The 25,167-nt window shown below is 25.8% G+C and overlaps 1 protein-coding gene across 1 annotated transcript in view; it reads right to left on the bottom strand.

Moving 5' to 3' along the window:
* LOC126899874 (uncharacterized) overlaps positions 1-25,167 on the bottom strand; it is a 145,139-nt gene that overhangs the window by 93,555 nt on the left and 26,417 nt on the right. Inside the window, exon 2 of the mRNA XM_050675124.1 lies at positions 3,712-3,752. Within this exon, the coding sequence (XP_050531081.1) occupies positions 3,712-3,752 (41 nt within the window). The remainder of the gene's footprint in view (positions 1-3,711; positions 3,753-25,167) is intronic.

The raw sequence follows: 25,167 nt of genomic DNA, 5'->3' as shown, positions 1-25,167 counted from the left end.
GAAGACAGTGGATGTGTGCGTAGATAATGTGGAAGATCGTGTAAAATAGAAGTTTAAGATAAATGTTGCCGATCCCAAGTAGTTGAGAAAAAGGCAAAGAAAAAGAAGAAGAAAAATCAGTGTTCTCATATTAAGAATAGAGAAAACATTTAACATAAAATAGAGAACTCTTCGCAATCAGAGAACTTTTAATATTAAATGTGATTCAAGACCTTACAAGTCAATTTAATTCAAATTAAATTATTATTCTACAATATCATTAGATACAATTGATGGTATCATTTAAAAACATACAATCAATCGTTTCCCATAAAGCTTTAATAATAAAATTGAAAATGATGATAATTTATTAATATAAAAATATTCGATACCAAAATTTCTATAATTCATCCATGAACAAAAATTGTTGTTCATAGATTATTAGTCTATTTAAATGTTTATTTGTTAGTCTTAGACTAATAAATTAACAGACAGTATTGTAAGTTTATTCATTATTATTTTTATCATGAATTTTTACAACTATATGGTATATATGTACAATAAATGCGTGGTAAATATATTAGTATATAATTTTTATTTAAACGCTCCATACTTCTAATTTGATAATAAAAGTGTAAATAACTCACAAGTGTCATTATGTAAACCACAGCTGTATTGAAAATTATTTATTGCTTACAAGGCCTTTATAAAAATATTTTAGATTTTAATGAAAATATATATATTTTTTTTTTTTGACAACCAACAGCAACAATTAACAGCTACGTTATAAACTTTATTTTATACTATTTTAATGTATCGAATAACAGTTTTTTTAAGAAATACATATCAGTAATACACAAAGGCAAACTAAGTGATATTGAAAAATAAATACATAGTTTGAGAAGATAAACTATACGGTTTCAAACCCATAATTTAAAAACGTATAACTATTGTTGATCGATTTTCAATGGTATAATAATAAAAAAATCAAATTTTACTCAAAATATATTTGAACAATATAAGTGATAATTTAAAAATATTATTGATATTAATTGTTGCTATATCATATGATGCAGTTTTTCTTATTTATCATTCAATACTCTATTGTCTATCACACGTTTTACTACCAAAAAAACTAAGTGAATACTTAAATAAAAAACTAACCAAATATTGTTGTCAAGCAAATTAAAATCACCAATTAAAAAAAAACCGACTGCATTCAGTGAAATATTTAATGGTCAATTTTAATAATAAAAGAGGATAATTTTTAATTGAAAATGTCAGTGAAAACTTTTATGGATTTGAAAGATAGTTTTTACCTCCGGTAAAATATCACTAGTTATATTCAAGTGTATATTAAAAGTTTACTGTTATATTAAGTATTGATATTAAAAGCTCTTCGTGCAACTAATTGATACGACAAATTTTATTGATTATGACAAGTTCATAAAACAATAAACTAAAACATATTTATTTTTAGTTTCTTAAATTCAAAATTATTTATAGATTTACTTCTAAACATTTTTTAATTCGATGTTGACATTTTATTAATTTGACAATCATTTACTCTACGTGTGAATTCCGTCATCCATTTTATTTTAATATAAAATGTTTCATATCTGTTTACGTGTCGCTTTTGTTGGTTAAACATGGTATTGGCAAACTAATAACTTTGCAGTAAACAACAACACATGATGATAGTGGTTTTGGTTAGCCTCGTAAATTGAAGTAAATTTTGTTATTTTACCTCCGGTGGTCCTTTTGTGGTTACAATGTGAGTGTATACGTATGTATAAATGTAATGCATTTAGCCCATGATCGTGGTCCGCATACTACGGGGTATATATCATCAATACTACCTTGCCCTCCTCTCGTATCTACGCTTGCTCGTTGCTAACATTACAATGATACTGTACCCGGCTACTCAAGCTTATATACTGACAGTAAATCGTATTAATTCGTTTGGGTGTATGCATGTGACGCTAAAAGGTTCGTGATCACTCTACCCCTCAGCTCTTTTTCCCTTCAATATTGCCATACGATAGAGTGCAACGTTAGTGTACATCGGATACAAAAGCGTGTACTGAGTTTCAAAAGCAATATGTAAATTACGAGTAGTAATAACCACTTGTCGGTCATTTGGTCCCAATGCAACGGTACTTTTATATTGTTAGTATATACTCGGCCAATGGGCTACCAGTACGGCATCGGAAAGTGACATCAATTCAATAGTAATTGCAAAATAATATTTTATGTACTTTCTCATTAATGGAAATGCTGTGGAAAACTTAGTGCCGATTTGATAACTAACCTTCCATAAAGTGATTTCAATCACTTTCAGAATTCAAACTATACTTGCCTTCACCAAGTCAAGTTTGACTATACTTATTATGGAATGTATTGTAAATTTTATCGTGTTGAAAATTGTGTTATAATCAAAAGTTTAAAGCAGCCTTTAATAAAATTTATGTATAATTTTTCAATCATGAAGTGACGTATGACGTATTACCAAATATATTATTAGTTTAAAAAAATAATGGAGCAACCATTATTATTATTTAAAAAGAAAAAATTTTCTATACTTCATAATTTTTAAAACGACGTTTATGTAAATTAATAAAATAACACGAAACATAGAAGCCTATAAATTGAATTTTTCAAGGAGAATATTCACTATTAGAAATAGAAATAAAAAGCATATTTTTGTACATTTTTTCGTTATAAACATATTTTATGTAAGTTAAATAAAAGACTAGTGCACCTAAACTGAAAATATAAATTAACATTCACGCGTACATTAATTATAAACAGCTAAACGTGTGATGATAATTATTATTATTATAAATGCAGATATGTTAATTACAAAATCAGAATTTAAAATGAATACACTATACAAGTTATTTGGGGATAAAATTAAAACAAAATTTACTAAGCCTTCTCCGATAGACGAATTTTTTATTTTGTAATCAAACAACTAATTATGTATTTTTTTGAATAAAGTCTTAGGACAATTCAGCAACATTTAAGATAATATACTGAATAATTAAGTATATTACCCTGATTATTATCGAAATAATTTAGTTAGACTAATTGACAATATACTTCTAGATATTATTATAAAATTACTATTATTCTATCAAATATAAAGATAGTGTAAAACAGATTAAAATAAGATACAAAAATAATCTGTACAATTTCAACTAGCTGTTCTATGATTTTATAAATATCTTTGATTAAACGTTGTAATGAGTGGTACAGCAATGATGTTTATAAGAAAAAAGAATCAATTTAGGTTTCTTTATCGATAAATACTAATGTTTTATATAATTTGATTTTAAATAGAAATTCCACTGTGCTATGCTTCATTTAGTTTCCGTTCAAATAATATTTACTACAAACGGAAAGCAAGACCTACTGCATAAAATATTTCGGGATATTATGAATAATGCATGTCATTAAACAATCCCTTCTGTCTCGACATTTTTTTTTTTATTATAAAATTCGATATTGATGACAGTATGCTTGTCTTGTCTAAGTTTGTTGCGATGCAAATGAATCGTGTATAACTTTGAGCGCAAAAAAAAAGGTTTTTTTCTTATGATGGAAAAAAATTTGTTTTGTATAATATTTATATAGCGTATTGTTTTCAGTTTGTCGCACTAGTCAGCTTGCGTCGTGTAATTTTCTAAAGAATATGCAAGAAAATAATAGTTAATATTGAATTTGACTTACCTGATGCGTTCTTGTTTCGTCACCAACTTTTAAATTTCCCACTGAAAAAATAAATCATAGTTTCAGAACGTGAATTTTTTTTCAAATAATAGTAGTTATAAAATTAATTATATCTGTATATAACATCCAATTGTAAACGCCTAATTTACATAAAGCTATTATAAATTGAAGAGCAATACAAATGTTTTAATTTGCCACACACGAGTTTAAAGTCATGCGTTGTGTACCATAAAGATAACGGTCTTACAGGAATTCAAATAGCGTCTCAATTATATCTGAATTACAAACTTACAAATTATAATTATACACTTTAAAATCTTAGACATAATACGAGGATTGTGAACATAATCGAAAGTTCGAAAACACATATTATAAAATATCGCTTAATGCACTTCGTTGTAGCTTGCCGTATTATATCGTTTAACGGCCAGAGTTTTACTAGTACCCATTACACGGTTCATCGTTTCGAAGTAAAAACAATTTATCGTCCTCCGGCACAGCTAATTTACCGGTACACTAAATCGTTCCAGTGTGGTATCTGTAGACTACGTTAAAACTACACAAAAACAAAATAGAAAACCGTATTAAAACATTGAAAACAGCAAAACCGATTGAGCTTCACTAGTTAATGAAGTTTTTTGATCGTAGCCAGTACATTCATCCGTGAACTAAATTAAATGATTTCTAAAATACAAAGAGTCGGCATTTTAACATCATTTTGTGAATTAACTTTCGAGCAACGAATGAAAAATATAATAGAACAATTTCCCATTAGTAATGACTTCAAAGGAGTTGTATTAAAGACACAGAGAACTTTTAAAATAATAACATACTATTCATCTAATTGCGAATCGTTTTCCTGGGATATCAAACTTACCGAATATTATTTATTAAACGCGCATTTTTTTGTTTTTAAAATTAAATTAACTTCTAAACGAATCTAATTCTTTCTTTTTTGTTAAAAATTATATTATATTTTGATGCACTATAGGACTGTAAATCAAGACAATTGAAATATCTTAAGCGTCATGACGTAAAATAATTTTATTAGAGGCGAGTTTAAAACAGACAGTATAAATAATGAATCCCCTTCTAGTTATAGAACCTTTACATTTGGCCAGTACTTAAGCACCCTTAATATTTATTAATGCTTTGAGTATGCAAATGAATTTTAACACTAGATGTTCGTGAGTAACGGTAACTATCCTTTAATGTTTCTTAAGTAGTAATAGCAAGTAACTATTTTAGCAACTAGAAATAATAAATAATCAATTAAGATTTTATTAGAAATATTTAATACTCAAAAGTTCAAACTTCTTCTTTAAAATTTCGAAAAATTGAATTCCGTTTTACTGTTTAACAAAAAAGTATTCAGAAAACATTCACATCTAAATGACTTAAGAAATATAAATGTTGTAAGTAAAAAGTAACTTTCAATGATAAATTGAATAAAGGGTTTTATTTAGTGTTCAAAGGCGTCTAATGCAAAAGTTTTACATATTTTTTCAGAGCCTTCCTATGTAAAAAATAAGTAAGCAAAAGGGTTTTTATTGTTCCTATTGTTTATAAGAAATAACCTGTTTCATTACTTTTAGAACATCTGGTATGTACACATAGGCAATCGGAACGAAGAGTCTTTGTCTATATTATGTCCACAAACTTTACATTCGTATTTTCAGTATAGTAAGACAAGCAAATATCATAGTCATCAAAATGTATGTAACCACGCGAAATGTAGATCATAAACGCCTGGTTTTTTATGCTATCCCAAAAGGACAATAAACCATATAAAGCCAGTAACCATATTATACATTTTCTTGATACATCACCTAAATAATAATATACACTATGACAGGTTTTTGAAAACAGTGACTGGAAAGCATAATTAATAAATATAGTGAGTGAACATTTTAACCGTTTTATATAAAGTAAATTAGATAAACATTTTTTTTTTTTTTTATATTATTATTTTTGTATTAGTCTCATATATTACGAATAAACTATTTTTTTTTTAATTATAAAAAACTTAAATTTCACAATACATTTAGGATCAACTAATTTTCGACCAAATCAAAGTTTAGTATTATGTGTAAAATTGTATTGAAATATTTATATTAAGTGAATTTCAATTAAAGTAAAGACTATATATGCACATTACGTAGTGCAAATACAAATTAGTGACTTTTGGCGTACTTAAAATTATTACATTAAACCACAGTTCAATTTAAAGAAACGAGGTGACAGAATAGGCTGAATGTACAATCATGAACCAAAAAAAGAGTAGACAGATTTTAAAATACTACGCAGTCGTCAAGAATATTTCGTATTGACATCAAATGCAAAAAAAGCTTTCCAGACGTTTTACATTTGCATCAATCAAATCATATACTCAAGCCTTTGCTTTTATGACACTGCAGCTTTTGCTGTTTCCGCATAAAATGTACAATTGCATATATTACACCGACCAATATACTTTGAACATAAATAAATGTCACTGAAAAATTCTAAGATACAATATCTTCATATCCAGTTTACATTTGAAACTAAAATGAAACGGTAAAATTGCTAAAACTAGAAAAGTTTTTATCTCATCTAAATTTACTTTAAACAAAAAAAAATGTTGGTAACTAGCATTGTTTTAACATATTCTAGTATATTTTTGTGTACTACTTTTACGCTAGTCGTTTTATTTCAATGTATTTCAAAAACTAGTCAATTAAAAATTATGTTTCAAAAAAACCAGCACAACAGTAGAGACGCACGATAATTGGAGCAAATATAGATGAATCTGACAGCGATTAAAATCACTATCATAAAAAACGATTTGATGCGATTCTGTTGATAGTATTTCATTTTTAAAAGAAATTATTAATTTATTCCAAAATTAATATTAGCTCCCATTTGCTTAACTATATACTGATTACAAGTTTTATGATTTATAATTATAGTACATGACTAAATATTTCCTATAGTAATTAAATTTAGTATAAAATGAAATTCAATAATTTATAATTGTAGTTTTTACGTAGAAATTACAAAAAAAAAAAGAAAAGAAAATATTTTGACCCTGTTAGTTAATAATAATTTTAGTTATGAAGTTATAATTGTAATTTATCATAAGCGTTTGGTAGCCAGAACATTTTTTTGTAAAGAACATTAAAGAGTTCCATACTCCAATTCCAAGTGTTAATATCTTCCATGAAATTATTTATAATTAAAAATAAAATTTTTTTTGTCTTTTAGTATGTAGCATTTAATTTATTATATTAATATAAAAGTATTAGATTTTATTTAATAAATATTTAAATAACGCAGTATTTCCGGAACGTTTTCAAAAATTAAATTTAAAAAGTTACCTTTTAAAAATTGCTACTTTTAATTTAAGTCGGATTTAAAAAAATATATACTAAATAAACAGGAAACAACCTAAGTGATTAGTAAAAAAATTGTTTTAATTAAAATTTTTTTTAATTAAGGCAGTTTTATATAAAATTTTTTTTTTAATTTACCCAGTTTTAAATAATATAAAATAATTTTAATAGTAAATTTTTAGNACCCAGTTTTAAATAATATAAAATAATTTTAATAGTAAATTTTTAGTCATTTTTTCTATTTACGGAGAACTAGGGTAATTTTTTCAATTTTTGAATATTATGTCTTCAACTACATATGGTTGATTTTTGATCTTTTAATATACCGTTAAAAAAGATCGATCTAACGAGAGCTGAAAAAAATTGCTGACAAACACAAAAAAATTTAAATAATAAAATACTTCATAGTAAAATTAATACTTTATCAGATTCGCATCAAAGCTAAAACAATTTTAACCTTATACTTTTAATTTGAAAAGTTTAAAATTTAGAATTTTTCTAATTATTGTATGGTAACTAATTATTCAATACATGTTGAGTAATTATTTCAAATACTAACTATATTTTTTAACATTCAATACAAATTATTAGTTGTTATGTTTTTGTTGTATTAATCCATAATATACAAACAGATTAAATTTGCAAAATATTACTTTAATCTTGGCATGTGAGGTAATTTATACAGTTTCGTTATTAGGTTGTCAACACATAAAAATATACATACAATAGAAATTTACTACTTATAATTATAACTATTAGTGTCTTATATAAGATTCCTTAGAAAAATAATCTCGCGTATTATACAATAAATAAACTCATAAAATTTACAGTAACTTTTTCAATGATGTTGAATTAGTATTTTAAAATTATTAAAATATAAAGATATTAATTACTATGTATATTCATTAATTTTACTAATTTTATTGATTTTATGCTTGTATGAATATCATGAGTAGATTTTTAGCAGGGGATTTGATTAAATTAACACGAGTAAAAATTTTTTTTCAAAAATTCGCTATATTATAATATATCATAATTCTATATTATATAATTCATATCATATTTAATAAGATTGTAATAAATATATATGGTAAACATTATGTTTATTCATTCATAATCATATATGGTCGTTAACGAGGATAAATAACTTATTAAACTTGTTAGAGTAAATAAACAAAATGGTAGTCAAATAACTATTGTTTAAAAACAGCAAAAAAAAAAATGTTTTATTAATAAGTTTTAATAACTTCTGCCTGTCCATGTATTTAAAAATTACTTATTAAAAAATAACGAATTTTAAAATATCATTTGACTAGACAGTAATAATGATGAATCGATACAAAAAACAAAATTTAATTTAATTTTAAAAAAATGTCATGCTGTAAATGTAAAAAAGTAATAAAAACTATAGAAGTTACTACGATTTGTTATGATCCCATGTGTTTTGAAAAGGCGATGAAGGCAAAAAATACTTCAAATATGTTACCCTGTTATGGTAAACAAAACACTATCAACAACACAACTAGCGTGAGATCAAGAAGGACATCATCATCATTAGTTTTGCCATGGACCGAAGGTACGACGACCAAGTCGAAAACTTGTAAATGTGAAAAACACGTGAATACGTTTGAAGTAATCGGATACGAATATGATGAAAAATGTTTGGCAAAAGTGAAAGAGCATATAAAAAAAAATTCCATTATAAACCAAGGAAAGAATATACGGTTTCAAAACTATAATCCACCGAAAACCTTTTCTTGTCAATTAAATAGTCCTATCAAAAATATTTTCAAATGTCCCAGTGATAAAAAGGATAACGCAAAATGTCTAGAAACAATCAAACCGAAAGCATCATCTCTACAAAAGTCATCGCCTTGTTAAAAAAAATGAATATATGTTTTTTTAAGTTATATGTACACATATCTAACAGAAGATGTTATTCGTTTAACTTACAATTTATTTTTATTAATTTTAATAGAATAAACACTATTTAATATTGATATTCTTTTGTTTTAATTTAAGTGATCTGTATGCAGATCACTTAAAAATCACCTAAGGAAGGAATACATGTTTGAAAAAAACTTTAGAACAAATAAATCAATGTTTTTATGTAAAATATCGTTATATATATCTAAAGCTTAATTTCATTATCATAATGATAAAACTATATGTAATATAGTATGATGAGTGCAATATTATATTATTGCACTCACCTAAAATCAAATATCAGGTCGACTTACGTTTTATCACAAGTAGTATCTAAAGTTGTGTTTGACCTGGTTATAGAAGCAAATATGTTATAAGTATCAAATACTTACATGCCACCAATAGAAACATAGGACAATTCACCATTAATTAGCTTTATACAGCTAAGTCCCCGCAATATCTTCAAAAGTAAAAGATAAGATATAATTTTTTTTTAATCCTACCCCTTCAAATTTTATCATATTTAATTTTTTTAATGAAATCATACATAATTAACTAGCTTACAAATAAGAAAATGATTTAACTAAGAACTATGATTGGTTAATAACAACTTTTGAACCAATATCAGATATTTTAGAAGTTGCTAACATTTTAATAGGAAGACTGGTGGTGAATCACAGGTTTGTTTATTTTTATCTCTAGACATTTATAAGCTATACTGATCATTCCATCCTGTTATAAAAATGTTAATATCTTTTGAAATATTTAAAAAAATATATATATATAACGAATATTAAAATTAAATATTAGAGAAATTATGTATGTTTACAATAAAAAAAACTATATACCTTAATATTAAAATGAAAACTATGTTGAGTATTTGTTATTATTGTCCACAAATAACTGACCTTTTCTGTCCTAAAATATTTATAATAGAAGCGTTCCACGACAGTAATTTTAATCACTGGCAGATATCAATCAATACTAATTTAAAAAATGCCTCAACTCCATTTTGTTGGATCTCTACTGTACATTACTTTTTTTCGGTTTTATTAATGTTGTGTCTTTAATGATTGTAACAGTTAATATTCATGCCAATAAGTAAATCAGTACTTAATACAATTAGATACGCACTCTATAAATATTACATAACAATTAAAGTAATAAATAATAAAAATATTATATACATGATGAGAAATAGTAAGGCATTTTTGGAATTAATGTTTATATAATAAAATATCTTGAAAAGAATAAGTTTGAAATTTCCAATACAATAATCTAAATTTGAAGCTAACATAGATGTATTCAACGTCATATAATATACTAATGACCACATTACTCAATGCCAGGCTCTTATCTAAAGTGTGAATATTAAAGAACAATTATTATGTATAGAATTATGTATTATTTATAAGATAAATTTAAAAAAAATTAGTTGAATTGTAGTCACAATTTATATACGGCTATATTACATTCTTCCTTTAACGACTTCCCAACTAATTAATGTACGATTATAATTCTAAATATGTTTAAATTTAATATCGTATACATCTATAAGAAACTTACAAAGTAATCTATTACAATGGAATATTGAAAATTCAATAAAATCGTCATATTATGATCTTATACGTTAGTTAAATAATTTAAATAGTTTTTATCGCTTTTCAATTGTTTATTTCAATTTAATAGACTATACATGAATAAAAAATGTAAAAATTATCTCTATAAAATTAATACCTAACATAATTATTATTGTTTTATTTACTAATGATATAAATAATAAAACTTCATTTGACATTTTTCTTTAACTTGATTTTTCTGTAAAACGTGCATATGTTGGAAAAATTGACTTCAGAACCAAAAACAATTTTAAAAATTTATGTTTACAATATTTACTGACGATAAAGACAACTTGATAAATTATCTTTAGTATTTCTTGTTACATGACATTTGAATTTTATTCTAAGATTTTAAAGATAAATGATTGAAAGTTATAGTATTCAATCGATCTGATACATTTACTGTACTACATCAGTACACCAATTTATTATTTTTATCGAAAGTACTTTCACTGATCACAGGTTACTTTTTGAGTTTGATTTACATATAGATACTTCTACACTATTTATTGGAGTCACAACAATTTGCTTTTAAGAAAAATCCCAGTAAAAAGTCTACGGAGAAGATTTTGTTTTGAGAAATAAATATCTCATAAGTGGATTGATGAAGTATTTTTATTCTCTTTTTATACTATACATCGGTATCATTTGAATAAAACCACGGACAAAGCTACCTTAACATAGTGACAGCGACAAAGCAAAGTGCGATGCTTCAGCTAAACAGTTTTTTTTATTTTAATAAGAAATTCGACAGAAACAATTATTTTTACGAACAAACATTGTCTTTCACTTGAAAGAGTAAGTTTTGCAATAATAAAATAACAATAAAGCTTTTGTTTTTGTATGAATAGACGATTTCTTTATAAAATCAAAATCATTTCCAATGTACAATTAAGTAGTTTTAATATAAGACATACTTATGCAAACTTGAATTTAAAGTTCAATGGTAATTTTTATAATTATAGTCCCAGTTTAGTTATTGGGAGTAGTTCAACCATCTTTATTGCTATTTATTAATTTATATTCTAGAAACTAAAGATTCCATTAATCTTTATGTTATTTTATAAAGATTCTAATTTATCCGATATTATAATTATAATATGCATATAAATAATTTTTTAAACACAATTTTAGCTATTAAAAAAGTTCTGTTTTACGTTTAATTTATTTTTCTTGTATCAATCTTATGCCATTTTGGTTTACTCAATAGTTCCCCGTATTATTGAAAAAAGCGTTGTTATTGAACTACTTGTAATGATGGTCCAATAGCTGTAAAAATATAAATATAAAGAAGGATAATTGATAATTAACATTATATGGAAGCAATAAAACGACCCTATTAACTTTACATTCCAGTTAAAGTTTCATAATTTAAATTAAGTATCATTTAATGAGATGAAATAACAATTTTTTAATTTTTTCAACATAAAATATTTAACTTATTTATATTAAATCTCAATTTTTATGAACTATTTATATATATATACATAAATAGTTATGTAAAATAACTTATTTTTCTATAATCCATTTGATACCTAAAGTTTGTTTTAAAATGTATTATTATTCTTTGAAAATATATATTAAAGGTGAAAGGAATGACTAGCCCATGTATTTTTTTACGTTTAATATACTTCTATATTTTATATTTAAAATTATAACCCAATGATAAGTGGCGCAACTAAAGTTAATTAATAGATTGTAGCGCCCTTCTTTAAGTCTTTTGATCGATACTGATGTGCATTGTCAAATACTGTTTATATTCAAATACATATTTTATTGAATTTATTTTGTTTATGGACACAGAAAACATTACAAAATGACTGGCAAAAAATTTGTTCAACTATTTTACTTTTATTCTTACGTAATATTAAATTTCATTATTTTTTCCATTATGTCTTAAATAAACTATTTTACATAGACTGGTGTGTTTAATGCATGCTATAAAAAATTCAGTGTTACATTTTCAATTTAAAACACAATTTGTTTTTCATATAACATTCTTATAGCTACAAAAAAATAGTGTTTTAAACGTAATATGGCATTGTTACTTTAAAGATAATAACATACAAACAACATTATTAAAAAACCACAGGATAGTAAGAAATTTTAGTTCCTTACGAATATTTAGCGTAACTGACCAAGACACAAAATAAAGTTCTTTTAAATTTTTTATGACAATAATTTTAAAGTGAAAGGATCTTTCTTATTTTTAAATGGCATACAAATAATAAACTGCCACCACACTTGCCATGTATTTAACATATGTCCATACAAAATTGTTCAATACAACTTACAGAAAAAAAAAATTAAAACAATTTTATCAGTTGAAATTAATGTTATATGTAATTAATTAAACGCTTTAACATTTTTTTTGTTATTTAATAATACTGACTTATAATGGTTTTTGATTATTTAAAAAAATATTTAAATGGTTATAAATTAATTAGGCTCCGCCTAGTTGGGGCCCTACGAGCTGTTCGCGCCTTCATAATACTTATGACGAAGGCTCGTCATCATAAGTAGGCCACTGATTCCGGTACCCCTACGCCGGGCATGATAAGTATTTTGCAAAAAAAATATTACATCAGAATCAGTGTAACAAAATATGTTTAAAATGTTATTATTAAAATCAGGAAAATTCAAAAAGAGAATACAGTAAAATGTATTGGGTATATGGTTGACGTTTGTGAATGAGGTATTCCCTTTAGGCCTATTCAAAAATTATTTAAGAAGGTTATTTTATATTTATTACTTTTTTAAACATGTTGTAGAATTGTTTTGCTAAAAATTAAAGTAATGATGAAAAAAAGGACATTAGATCCTTATCTATTAGAAGTTGCCTAAAAAATATTGATAGTGCTGTTTCAAGGGGAGCCCATATCTCCCTTAAATACACCCCTGGTATACAAAAAAATTATTAATATTCTAATTATAATAATTGTGTTTATATTATAGAATAATTACAAAAAAATCAGCAGTTTGTTTTACGTGGAACTATGTAAAAAATTTAATTTTGATAAAAATATTGGTAACTGCGGTTTAACGTTGGACAGCATAGTTGTCATAGATGAATCCTAATTTAAACGATAAACTCATAGACACATACATCATATATGAGAAAAAAAGATTATTAATAATGCACTGTTCTCATAATGAAAGTACAAACCGTCTTGAAATTTATATATAACATATAATATTCCTCGATAAAATATATATATATAATATAGTGTTATGTGCAAATGCAAAATATTGTCCTAATAAAAATACATATTATACCATATAATTAAGGTTCAGAATAAACGTATGAGCAAAAATGAGTCCATGAGCGTGGACTTAAAAAAAAAAAAGATCGTAAAACAGTGAAAAATGAACGGATTGAATTGATTTTTTTATCATATCTCAGGAATATCATTGGACGGGTCTTATGAAAATTTCAAACCTTAAGTTGTAAAACGCTGGCGTCAACGAGCGGTTTTCTCGAAAACGGTCAAAATTTTAAAACGCTCGTAGGCGAGTGGCAAAAATTTTCCGACCTTCGCCAATAATTTTCCCGGAGTCTGGTGACCGAGTACTTTCGCTGAAAAAAAAATTTTGAAAATCTGAGAACGCTAAGTAATTTTCCAGAAAAGTGTTTTTTTCCTTGTTCTATTATATAATAAGATAATCGCCTTAACAATGTTTTTAATATTTAATGTTACACTTGGTCAAAAAAACCTATTTAGTAACATATGGTTAAATAAATTATGTTGTTTTACTAAAGAAACAGTTTCTAAATCGCTTAGACGTGTTTCTTTAAAAACTATTTGTTATCATATTAATTTTTCATCATAAATTAAACAGAATTATTTTCTTTATTCTTATGCACATTATACATACATACATGTAAACATAATTATTAATTGTTTCATCATAATAATCAAAAACATTCATAAAGCCAAAATTTGCAAACAAACAGTAACTTAATACCCTTGGTTCGATAGTACATTTGTATCACTCTCTACGTATTTCGGTACACATTCTAATTAATTATTTTGTTATTTGTATAAATATACTTTTAAAAATAAAAATTATCTTCAAATTAATACGTGTGTATTATTTAGCATATTAGTAAAATGTTTAACAATTACACATTTCATAGATTTTTTTGCTATAATTATTTATAAAAAATAGTTAAGTACAGTGCAATGAAGTTGAGACATTTTATTAGATTAGTATTGATTGATATATGATAATAATTAAAATCATTGTCGTGAAATATTTCAGTTCGTATTTTATTATGATATTCACAGTATATCTTTATTGTTATATTGCATTAATTAAGATTAATTCTATTATTATATTTTCTAAAAAATATGATAGAATATAAGGAGTAAATAAAAATACTTTAGTCTCTTTCTCAAGAAAAATGTAAAAAATAGATCAAACTTTTTCAATAACAGCATTGGTATGTCAACTTTTTCAAATGAAACATCTTTACAAAGGGTTTTTTTTCCTCTACCGTCTTATTGTGAGCCGCCCTGGGACTGCTGTTAGGAATTACTTCAGGGCGGCCCACGCCGTCTTATTAATTCACACCACCACGTCGTAAATTAGCCCAAAATTAATCAAGAGCTGATTCTCAAAGTGGTGTGGCCCCCTCCCGTTAGGCGGATCCCAGAGTGGGATCCGTTGCCCGGGTTACACCACGTGGAGGTGGGGGCAGGACTTTGCGAGGGGGCAAATAATTCACAAAACATAAAAACCATATAACACGAATACCTAAGGCGCCGGCCTAAACCAGCGCCTTAGGTCCACCTGTACCGGGCGGCGCGGCTGCCTCTGCCTTAGGCGTTCCGCTTCCTCCTTATTTTCCTAGATTGATTCGGCGAACGCCTGGACGAGCCTCCACGCCTGCCGGCGGGATGCCGCCCGTAACGGGTCTGACTCTCAGGCCCGCGGCGCTCTCGTAGGAGATGACCCGATCGCTAAAATACGACCGGATTATCGGTCCGAGGTATGGAGGCACCCGAAACGCAAACCAACCGCTCCGAGGATGTGTGACCATCGAACGTGGAGCAGGGGCGGAAAAAGCATGTCTACCGCCCTTTCCAGCACGTCCTCCTCCAGCTGACCCGAATCCGGTGGACCGCGGAGCTTCCGCATTACGACTCGATAGGGTTTCCCCACGGGTCGTGGTCCACCGACTTCACGAGTTCGGCCCAGCACTTCGCTTTGGGCCAAAAAACGAAAATTAGTTGTCATTAATTAAAAATACTATCCTCTTTTTTAGTTAAATTATAATTTTTTCATAAAAATATTGTTAGGTTTGACTATCGTTATCAACATGTACGTGGACGGTCGTTGACCACCACTTTTAATTACGTCAGGCGGCGACGTGCCATTTTAGTATGGAGTTGTAATTTAAACGAATAAAAATTGATATATTAACGTTCATAGTGTTACTTAAAATTTAAAAATAATAAAAACCCAAAAATCTGTTCAACCAGTAAAAAGACATACAGTCCACAATATGGTCCTTCGGGCACGGATTTTTGGTTAATAATTAACGAAAAATTTAAATTTTAAGTGCGAAAATAATAAATACGTAAAATAGTGCAACGTGTCATTTGGATCAAAAGTTTAGCCTTTCAAAAAAGTGGATAAAATTCAAAAGGCTAGTCGAAAGGTAGAAAAATTAAAATATATTCCTTTTATTAATAAATTTATTCCAAAATTTCCTAAAAAAAATAAAAGAATATATTGTAAGTTTTTAAATAGTATTGTAAGGTCGTTTTTTTATGATGGTTTTTACCCGGTTGGTAGTTATGTTTATCAGGTGGGAATAGTAATAAATCGGCGCGTATACTCTACGCGGAAAGTATATATATTTATAGGTGGGTTTAAAAGGTTATTATAACACCTCGTATGTGGGGATAGGACATAGAAGTTATTCAAGGAGCTATAGAGCTCGAAGAAGAGGTAAACATGGAAGAACAAGATATATATAGAGAGGAATGTGAAGAATTATTTTTTAGAACATTACACATTACACATTTATTTAAACAAATAAATTTATTTCTCGCGTTAAATTAGCTCCTATAAGTATTCCAGTATTTACTGGCGAATACAGTGAATGGAAACATTTTTATGATTTATTTTCTAAACTTATACATGTTAATGCGGATCTATCGGATATTCAAAAATTTTGCTATTTGCGCTCATATTTATCAGGAGAGGCAGCAAATATTATTAAAAGTTTAGAAACAACAGCGAATAATTATGAAATCGCGTGGATAATGTTAAAAGAGAGATATGACAATAATAAGTTAGTAATTAAAACCCACGTGAAAGCTATTTTTGAGCTAGGAATGGTGCATCAAGAGTCTGCTGTTAAAATAAGAGAATTTTTGGATTCTTTAGTCTGTTGTATTAGTGCATTAAAAATGTTAGAAGAAAAACCTGAAGAATGAGGGCCGCCGATGTTAATGCATTTAATTTGTACTAAGCTTGATAGAAATACGCTAAGTAGATGGGAAGCAGAATCAACCCCAAGATAGAATTTCCGAATTTATTGTATTTTTGGAAAATAGAGTAAAAGTATTGGAAGCGGTAGAAGCGTCCAAAAATATTTATTCGCGAGGTAACCAACAACTTGGTAACCAAAATATGTTTATCAAACAAAATAAGTATAGATCAGCTGCGGTAACAACTACGCAAGGATTAAAATGTTATGTTTGTCATTTGCCACATACAATATACCGTTGTCCACAGTTTATTTCATTATCAATTGCGGATAGAATTAAAAAGGCAGTGGCACTCAAACTATGTAAAATTTTATTGAGACGGCATAGTGAAAGATGTACAGCGCGTTATTGTTTAAAGTGTTCAAAACCACACAATGTATTGTTACATTTAAATACAACTCTAAATCAAGAAATAAAAGTAGATAATAATACTACAAACGATAATTCAGTAGTCTCCGATAACGTATCAACGAGCGCTATTGCAGCTGCTCAATTACACGAACAAGTGTTGTTGTCAACAGTAGAAGCTTATGCAGGTAGAAAGGTGGAAAAAAAAATGTAGGATTTCGCTGGATTCTGGTTCACAGTGTAACTTTATAAGTGAATATATGGTACAATTATTAAGGTTATGTAAATCGCGAGTACACCACAGTGTCATTGGCATAGGAGGTACTAAAAAAAATATTACTTCGGCGGTTACAGTAGTAATTACATCGCGTATTAGTTTATTCAAAATAGAAGTACAATGTTTGGTTGTTCCTAAGATAACAGGATTTATTCCGTCGAATAATATAAAAAGTAAATGTTTTATTCCGGAAGGTATTCAATTAGCGGATCCGTCTTTCACAGTACCGCAAAAAATAGACTTATTACTCGGAGCAGGTCACTTTTTTTTATGTTTTATGCGCGGGTAAAATTAAACCGTCCGAGGACGGACCAATATTTCAACAAACGCAGTTTGGTTGGGTAATTGCAGGAGTAGTAAATCCGGGCTGTAGTCATTGACCTAAAGACATACAGTCCACAACAAATATACTATGTAGCAGAATTTTAATTTTTATGATCTTTAATAGTTTAAATAAATAAATTTAAATTAATTGTTAACACAGAATATTATGGAATAAAATTTTTAAAGAAATACATTAATTGACAATAACAATTCAATTAGACATTGAAAATTTAATTACTTTAGATTAACAATTGACATTAAAAAATTAGATTTATTATTAAAAATTTTACACTACTGCAATCGTTCGTGACGAATTCTGCTTTGGTCATTCATTTCCAATAATTGAAATATATTCTGATGATAACTGTTCATAGAGTTCCGTGAAAAATCTCAAAATTTTTTCTGATGATAAATTAGGCGATATATTGAGCACATCTTTCATATCATTATTTTTTAATACAGTTTTATAAGTGAAAATTAAATGAACAATTGATATTAAAAAATTAGATGTATTATTAAAAATTTTACACTATTGCAATCGTTCGTATCGAATTTTGCTTTAGTCATTCACTTCCAATAATTGAAATATATTCTGATGATAATTGTTTATAGATTTTCGTGAACGACCTCAAAATTTCTTCTGGTGTTATATTTGGCGAGATATTGAGCACATCTATCATATGATATTCGTTTAATACAGTTTTATAAGTGTCAAGAGTGTAATTAAGATTACTACTACCGTCACCTTTAATATTAGAATTTATTATAACTCCATTATCCAGAACTTTCCGATTTTTAAAACAATTTATTATAACCTTATTCTTATATTTAAACTTTAGTTCATTTAATAATTGTAAAACAGATATTTGATTTTCTTTTCGTTCAGATCTATTAAAGTTTTTTAAAATTAGAGTTATATCTTTTGGCGGTATATCGAATACTAGTTCATTGACTTTATCTATTAAATTTTGTATGTAAATANAAATTGTAAAACAGATGTTTGTTTTTCTTTTCGTTCAGATATATTAAAGCTTTTTAAAATTAGAGTTATATCTTTTGGCGGTATATCGAATACTAGTTCATTGACTTTATCTATTAAATTTTGTATGTAAATAATGTCATCAATTAGAGAAATATATTGTAGATGCAAATTAGTTACCAATTCATCACTCAAAATAACATCGGTTGAAATAAGTTTCACAATTTCATGCGCATAAGCTACTAATAATGTCATTTGTTTATTTGCTCTGTGTTGAAACACCGTTGGAAGTATCAAACAAACATTATTTATAAAGTCATCATTCCTAGAACTATATGCGTTATTAACTAATTCACCTATAGTTATATCAATATTCTCAAAACATTTATCCGCTGCAGGCTCATGTATAATAGAACCAAAAAATATAGAACTCATTATATCCTCAATCGACATAATTTGGCTAATAGTTATCTTCATACAAATTAGCGATATTACAAATAAAATAAAAAAATTTTTCATATTTAATAAGATAAATTATACTTCAATACACGTTGACACTTAGAAGTAAAAAATATAATACTAACGAATTTATAAAATACGCTGTTTTATTAATAACTAAAAATAGTGAAGTATTTTTTAAGAACAATTAAATTTTGTTGAAAAAATGTTAAATCTTAAAATAACTATTGAGTTTTAAACAATACTGAAATAAAATCTTTTTTTATATTCTTTAAAAAATATTTTTTCAATAATATGCATATTCGAATATGTGCAGAATTTTTCACATTTTACAGATATGTAGTTAGGTAGGAAATAACAGGTATATTCTTTACAAATATTAAATTTATCGAATTACAAAAATTTATAACCAACATGTAAATTAGTAGAAGCCTCAGACATATTTATAAGTACTCTCGTAAAATTAACTTGATGACAATCCAAAATTTAAGTTTTAAATTTACTTATTAATGTACTCTACGAGTAAATTTATGGAGCTCGGGAAAAAAAGTCTTAAGTACAAAAATTGCATAAATGAGGATCATTCACGTGACATCATAATATTAAAAAGAAATATTAATTTTTGTGGTATAGAGAGCTATGAAATGATTAATTTTAAACTGAAGCCCTTTCACTGGAACATCATAGAAATTTGCTTATAAAATTTGATTAAAAATACTTATATTTTATTAAATTAACTTGATGACAATCCAAAATTTAAGTTTTAAATTTACTTATTAATGTACTCTACGAGTAAATTTGTGGAGCTCGAGAAAAAAAGTCTTTTTTTTTTTTGTACTTAAATTGTGTTTAATAAAATTTGACAATTTTTTTTTATTTGAACTTTTTCTTTTATTTTTTCAATAATATAGTGCAAGTAAAATTTATTTATTTCGTTATAAAGAGATATAAGCCTAATCAAAACTTTCGTCATTTTCTATTATAAGTACTTGACATGCCATCTCAATTAATATAAAGTACAATCATTTATTTATAATAAAATTTCTAAAAATACATTTTTTATTTAAATTAAGTGTCTCAATACATTTAATTAAAAATACTTTCATAAAATTTTTTCCTAAGTTGACTTATCATCGTTTAATTTTATAGGTATTATATACATTTTATAAACCAAATATTTTTTATAAAATTCTATGGTTGGTATATATAAAGCGCTTTTAATATAAATTTAATTGACTATAATAGAATCAAACTTTTTAGACAAAATACACTTCAGCTCATATTTTATTAGTATCACTTATAGTGCCCAACGTTAGTCAGTAATAAAAATAAATGATTCAGGTAACATTAGTTCACAGTGAGGTTCTACGCCTATTTTTCATTATATTAATTAATAAAATGTAAAATATTATACTGCACATCTTTCCAATAATGACTCTCCCGTAATATTAGAAAAATATAATATAAAATTTAAACGAGCGAAAGATTAAAATTAACAAAAAAAAGTAAAGTATACTAAGAATCCAGAAAAATGGAGTTGATTCGTTTTTTAAATTAGTATTGATTGATATCTGTCAGTGTTATAATCACTTGAAAAACGCTTTGCTGTGTATAATAAATAAATTTAAAAAAAATTCATCATAATTATTGAAAATTACACTATTTTGACTTAAAAGATAGATTACTTATAGTGGCCAAGTCTATGGAACGTCTTTCTTTTTCAATCGTGTATTACATTAAAAATTTTTTAATTTAAAATAATTTATGACGTAAGCATTTTGTTACTGTGTAAAATATTATGAAATCGATTAATTTTTTTCAAAATTATATGATATTTGGCTTTATTACCCAATAACTATTAGTTGTGGTGAGATGATTTTGAATAGTATTTTTCTTTTTCATCATAAAATAAATTTTATTAGCATTAATTTAAAATACGTGTGAAGAAAGTAGGTTTTTTGGAATATAATCAAATATTGAAAAAAAATATATTTTGATATGATTTTTAAGTCCCAAAAAACCCAAAGTTTATGATTTCATTTTCAAAAACACTATATCTTCAGTAAATTAATTATTTGAAGTATAATCAATATAAATTTCGTAAAAAGTCGTCTAGTTTTATAAAAGATATTTTAATATAAAGTGAAAACTAAAATTATTAACATAGACTATTTTATGACAACTGTAATTTTTTGGTATGTTTCTTTTTATTACCGGTTGGGTTAATAAATTTTTCCTTAGAAATTTTAAAAATTATGGCACTAATAGCTTTAGCTAGATATGTTTTGTGATTTTTTGTATCATTGAGCATAATCGGTCCAGTAGGAGAAGAAATATTGGCATAGCAGACAAAAATAAAACACGGAAAAATAAAACTAGTAGCTTTTAGTTACGCATCGATGCCAAAATCAACATGTCTTTACGATAGATTCGAATTACGATTTATCGTTTAACAATTCTATAGATAAATACAATATGAGTCATACAAATTAGTTTCAACAAAGTTAAATAATTTTAAATTATAATTTTCCAATGAAAAAAATAATTTGATAACCATATAGATGCACACTATTCAAATCGCGAGTTGATTTACATTTTGATTGACATTTTTTATAAATCACAAAATTATTCTAAGAATATCATTTTATCCTCAAATTCATTTAAAAATGTCAACATCATGATATCTAATAAATCATACTTTAAATAAATTTTGTAAAGGAGTGAATTTTGAATGTGATGGTGTCTAATATGAAAAAGCAGCATGACGTAAACTCAATGAAGTTTATTTTTGTGTGACACATTGGTTCAACAACAATATAAAATCATTCTCATTTTATCTTTTTGCCGTGAACAAATGTTTATAACCAAATAAAAAAAAAATTTATACATACACGTGTAGTTAAACTATTTTTTCAAATAATATTACAATTTATTAAAATTTATAATTATAGATGATGTTAAGGTCTCCATTACACATTCAACATTCTATTATTTGCTGATATTACAAGATATTTTTTTTAATCTATGTATAGCTATGATTTAGCTGTATTTAACGAATAATGCATTTTAAATAATCTCTCATTGAATATCGATAAACGCCAAATTGTAACCTACTTAATAAACACTATCTCTATCATTTTAATTATCGTATATCTGACATCCTTATTATTATTAACATCCTTCCCCTTTAATTAAAAATTTAAGTATTTTATTTAATTCTAAACAACTATTCAATATTCATTTATTACCAATAAAAGTAATGCTTTAGCAGTAAGTTCATAATATTCATGAACAACTCACACTGGTTACCAAAACATATTTTAATATTTAATTTAGAAACTTTAAAAATACCTAGATATATATCATACAAACAATTTTCTCTACATTTCTAAATAATAAAATTAATAATTCATTTTTCTTAAGTCAGTTAAATTTCCAATAGAATACTACACTCAAAACAATAATTTATCATATATGATATATATAAATATAATTTATTTTATATTCGCTATTATTCTCAATGGTACAATATACATTATAGTATAATGTATATTATATTATTTAACATTTGTTAAATTATTAAATTAATATTTTAATGTCATCTAGTAATAGTCGATTATTTTAATAGATATTGTATTATCTATGTATAACTATATTAATACAATACTATGTTATTATTTATAGTATCATTTTAAATTATACTATAAAACATTATTTAGACTATTATATTTTAAATTGGACATTATCCGTATGAATTGTAAATAAATAAAGTAATATTTTCAAAAAATAATTTTTAAAATAATAATTGATTTTATATTACTTAATACTCTATTATGAAAATAATTATTCTATGTTATTAAAATGTTATAAATGATATTCTATATCATTTTATATTATAGATTATAATACACCGATTATTTTTATGATATTTCATATGATTTATTTTTTAGAAATAAAACGTATCACTCCGACTGGACATTTCCAACAAACTAAATATTATAATGGATTTTTTTTATTCGTAATTTTTTAGAATAAATATATCAACATTTGGATGTTAGCACAAAAAAGTATACCGAGATAAAGTGTTTGTTTTTGAAGGCAACAAATGATCCTACATACTCGGGTCAGATTCAATACAAAATATAATATACAAAAACTTTTTTTTTAACTTCCGCGAGAGAATACTCTCATAGAAGTAGCTAAACAGAATATTTATATATACAATAGCAGACGGTTTGGTAGTAAAGTTTTAGAAGGTTTAAAAAACATCATTAATCAAAAACTATTAAATCAGAAAATCTCTTATCGAACATTTATTGAAAAAAAATCAACAGGAATTAAAAAATTATTTAGGTTATTTGAATTGCATAAGTTGCTAAGAATATATTTTATTTTATTTAGAATAATTATCATAAAATAAAATACTTGTTAAAAGGCTGAAGGTGATTTTATTAAATGAATATTTCTTAAACAGTTTGTGTTTTATTAATTAGTACAAGTATTAGTCAAATAGTAAAAAAAAAAAAAATGGAACTTGTTGTGTTTGTATGTTCCAGATCTATAAAAGTTAATTAGGTTTAAATAATGTTTAAGAAAATCAGTTAAATAGCTTATTTTAGAATATGATAGTCATTTTCATCATGAAGACAAAGCCAGAGGTCAATTTTTTTTTTAAACTAAAGTATACTACATAAGCTTTAATTTAAGATATATATCGAAGTGTTTGTATTTCCAGAACACGTTCAAAAATTAAATTGAAAATATCCTAGTTTTAATACGCATGTTTAAAGTTTTGACCCCCCTTTATAAAGGGATATGATCCGATTTAAAAAAAAGTGTGTCAGATGAAAGGGGTATATAAAAATTATTTATAAAGAATAATAATATTGATCCATACATTTTTCCAAAAGTTATAGCAATATAAATTTAAAAATATAAATAATTTTCAACATAAAAACAAGTCCAGGGTTAAAATTTTATTTTTCAAATTAAACTATATTACATAAGCTTTAATTTAAGGTATTTATAAAAGTGTCAGTCTTTCCGGAATATTCTTAAAAGTTAAATTGAAAAATTTAATACTTTGTGAAAAAGTTCCCATTTTGAAACCCTTCCTGTGGGCTGGTAAAGGGTCAAATGTTTACAAAACTATATCCAATGATAGGTAAATACATATGGTATCCATAAAAAAAAATGTATATTGATTCAGTCAACTTTAAAAAAGTTTTTTTTTTTTTCAATAGCCTTTATTAAAATAATATTTAGCTCAACAATTATAAACAAAGAAAAAAAATAAGTGAATTAGAAGTATAACAGTAACAGTGTTATGTTATAATGGTTATGGCAGTTTTAAATAAAACAAAATTGAAACAATGTCGAAAATTAGCGATTTTTAAATTTGTAATCTTATGGGGGGTTTCCCCCGTTTTTTTTTCAATTTTTGAGGGTCGTTTATCAGCAGTCGTTGAATACACGGGTATTTTTAAGCTCCGTCTTTCTGTTTTTTTTTTCCCTTTCTTCCGTTATAGTGGTATACTAATTTAATTTAGTTTATTGTAAAAATGTAACAGTCTTATCCTACAAATCGTCTATTCTATGGATAAAACGTAAACGTAAGTTAAAAAAGTGAAAATCAAAAAAAAAAAAAAAA

The sequence above is a fragment of the Daktulosphaira vitifoliae genome, unplaced genomic scaffold, assembly GCF_025091365.1.
Source record: "Daktulosphaira vitifoliae isolate Bord-2020 unplaced genomic scaffold, ASM2509136v1 Scaffold_2, whole genome shotgun sequence".
Classification (NCBI taxonomy): Eukaryota; Metazoa; Arthropoda; class Insecta; order Hemiptera; family Phylloxeridae; genus Daktulosphaira; species Daktulosphaira vitifoliae.
This window is presented reverse-complemented; position numbering and strand designations above follow the sequence as displayed.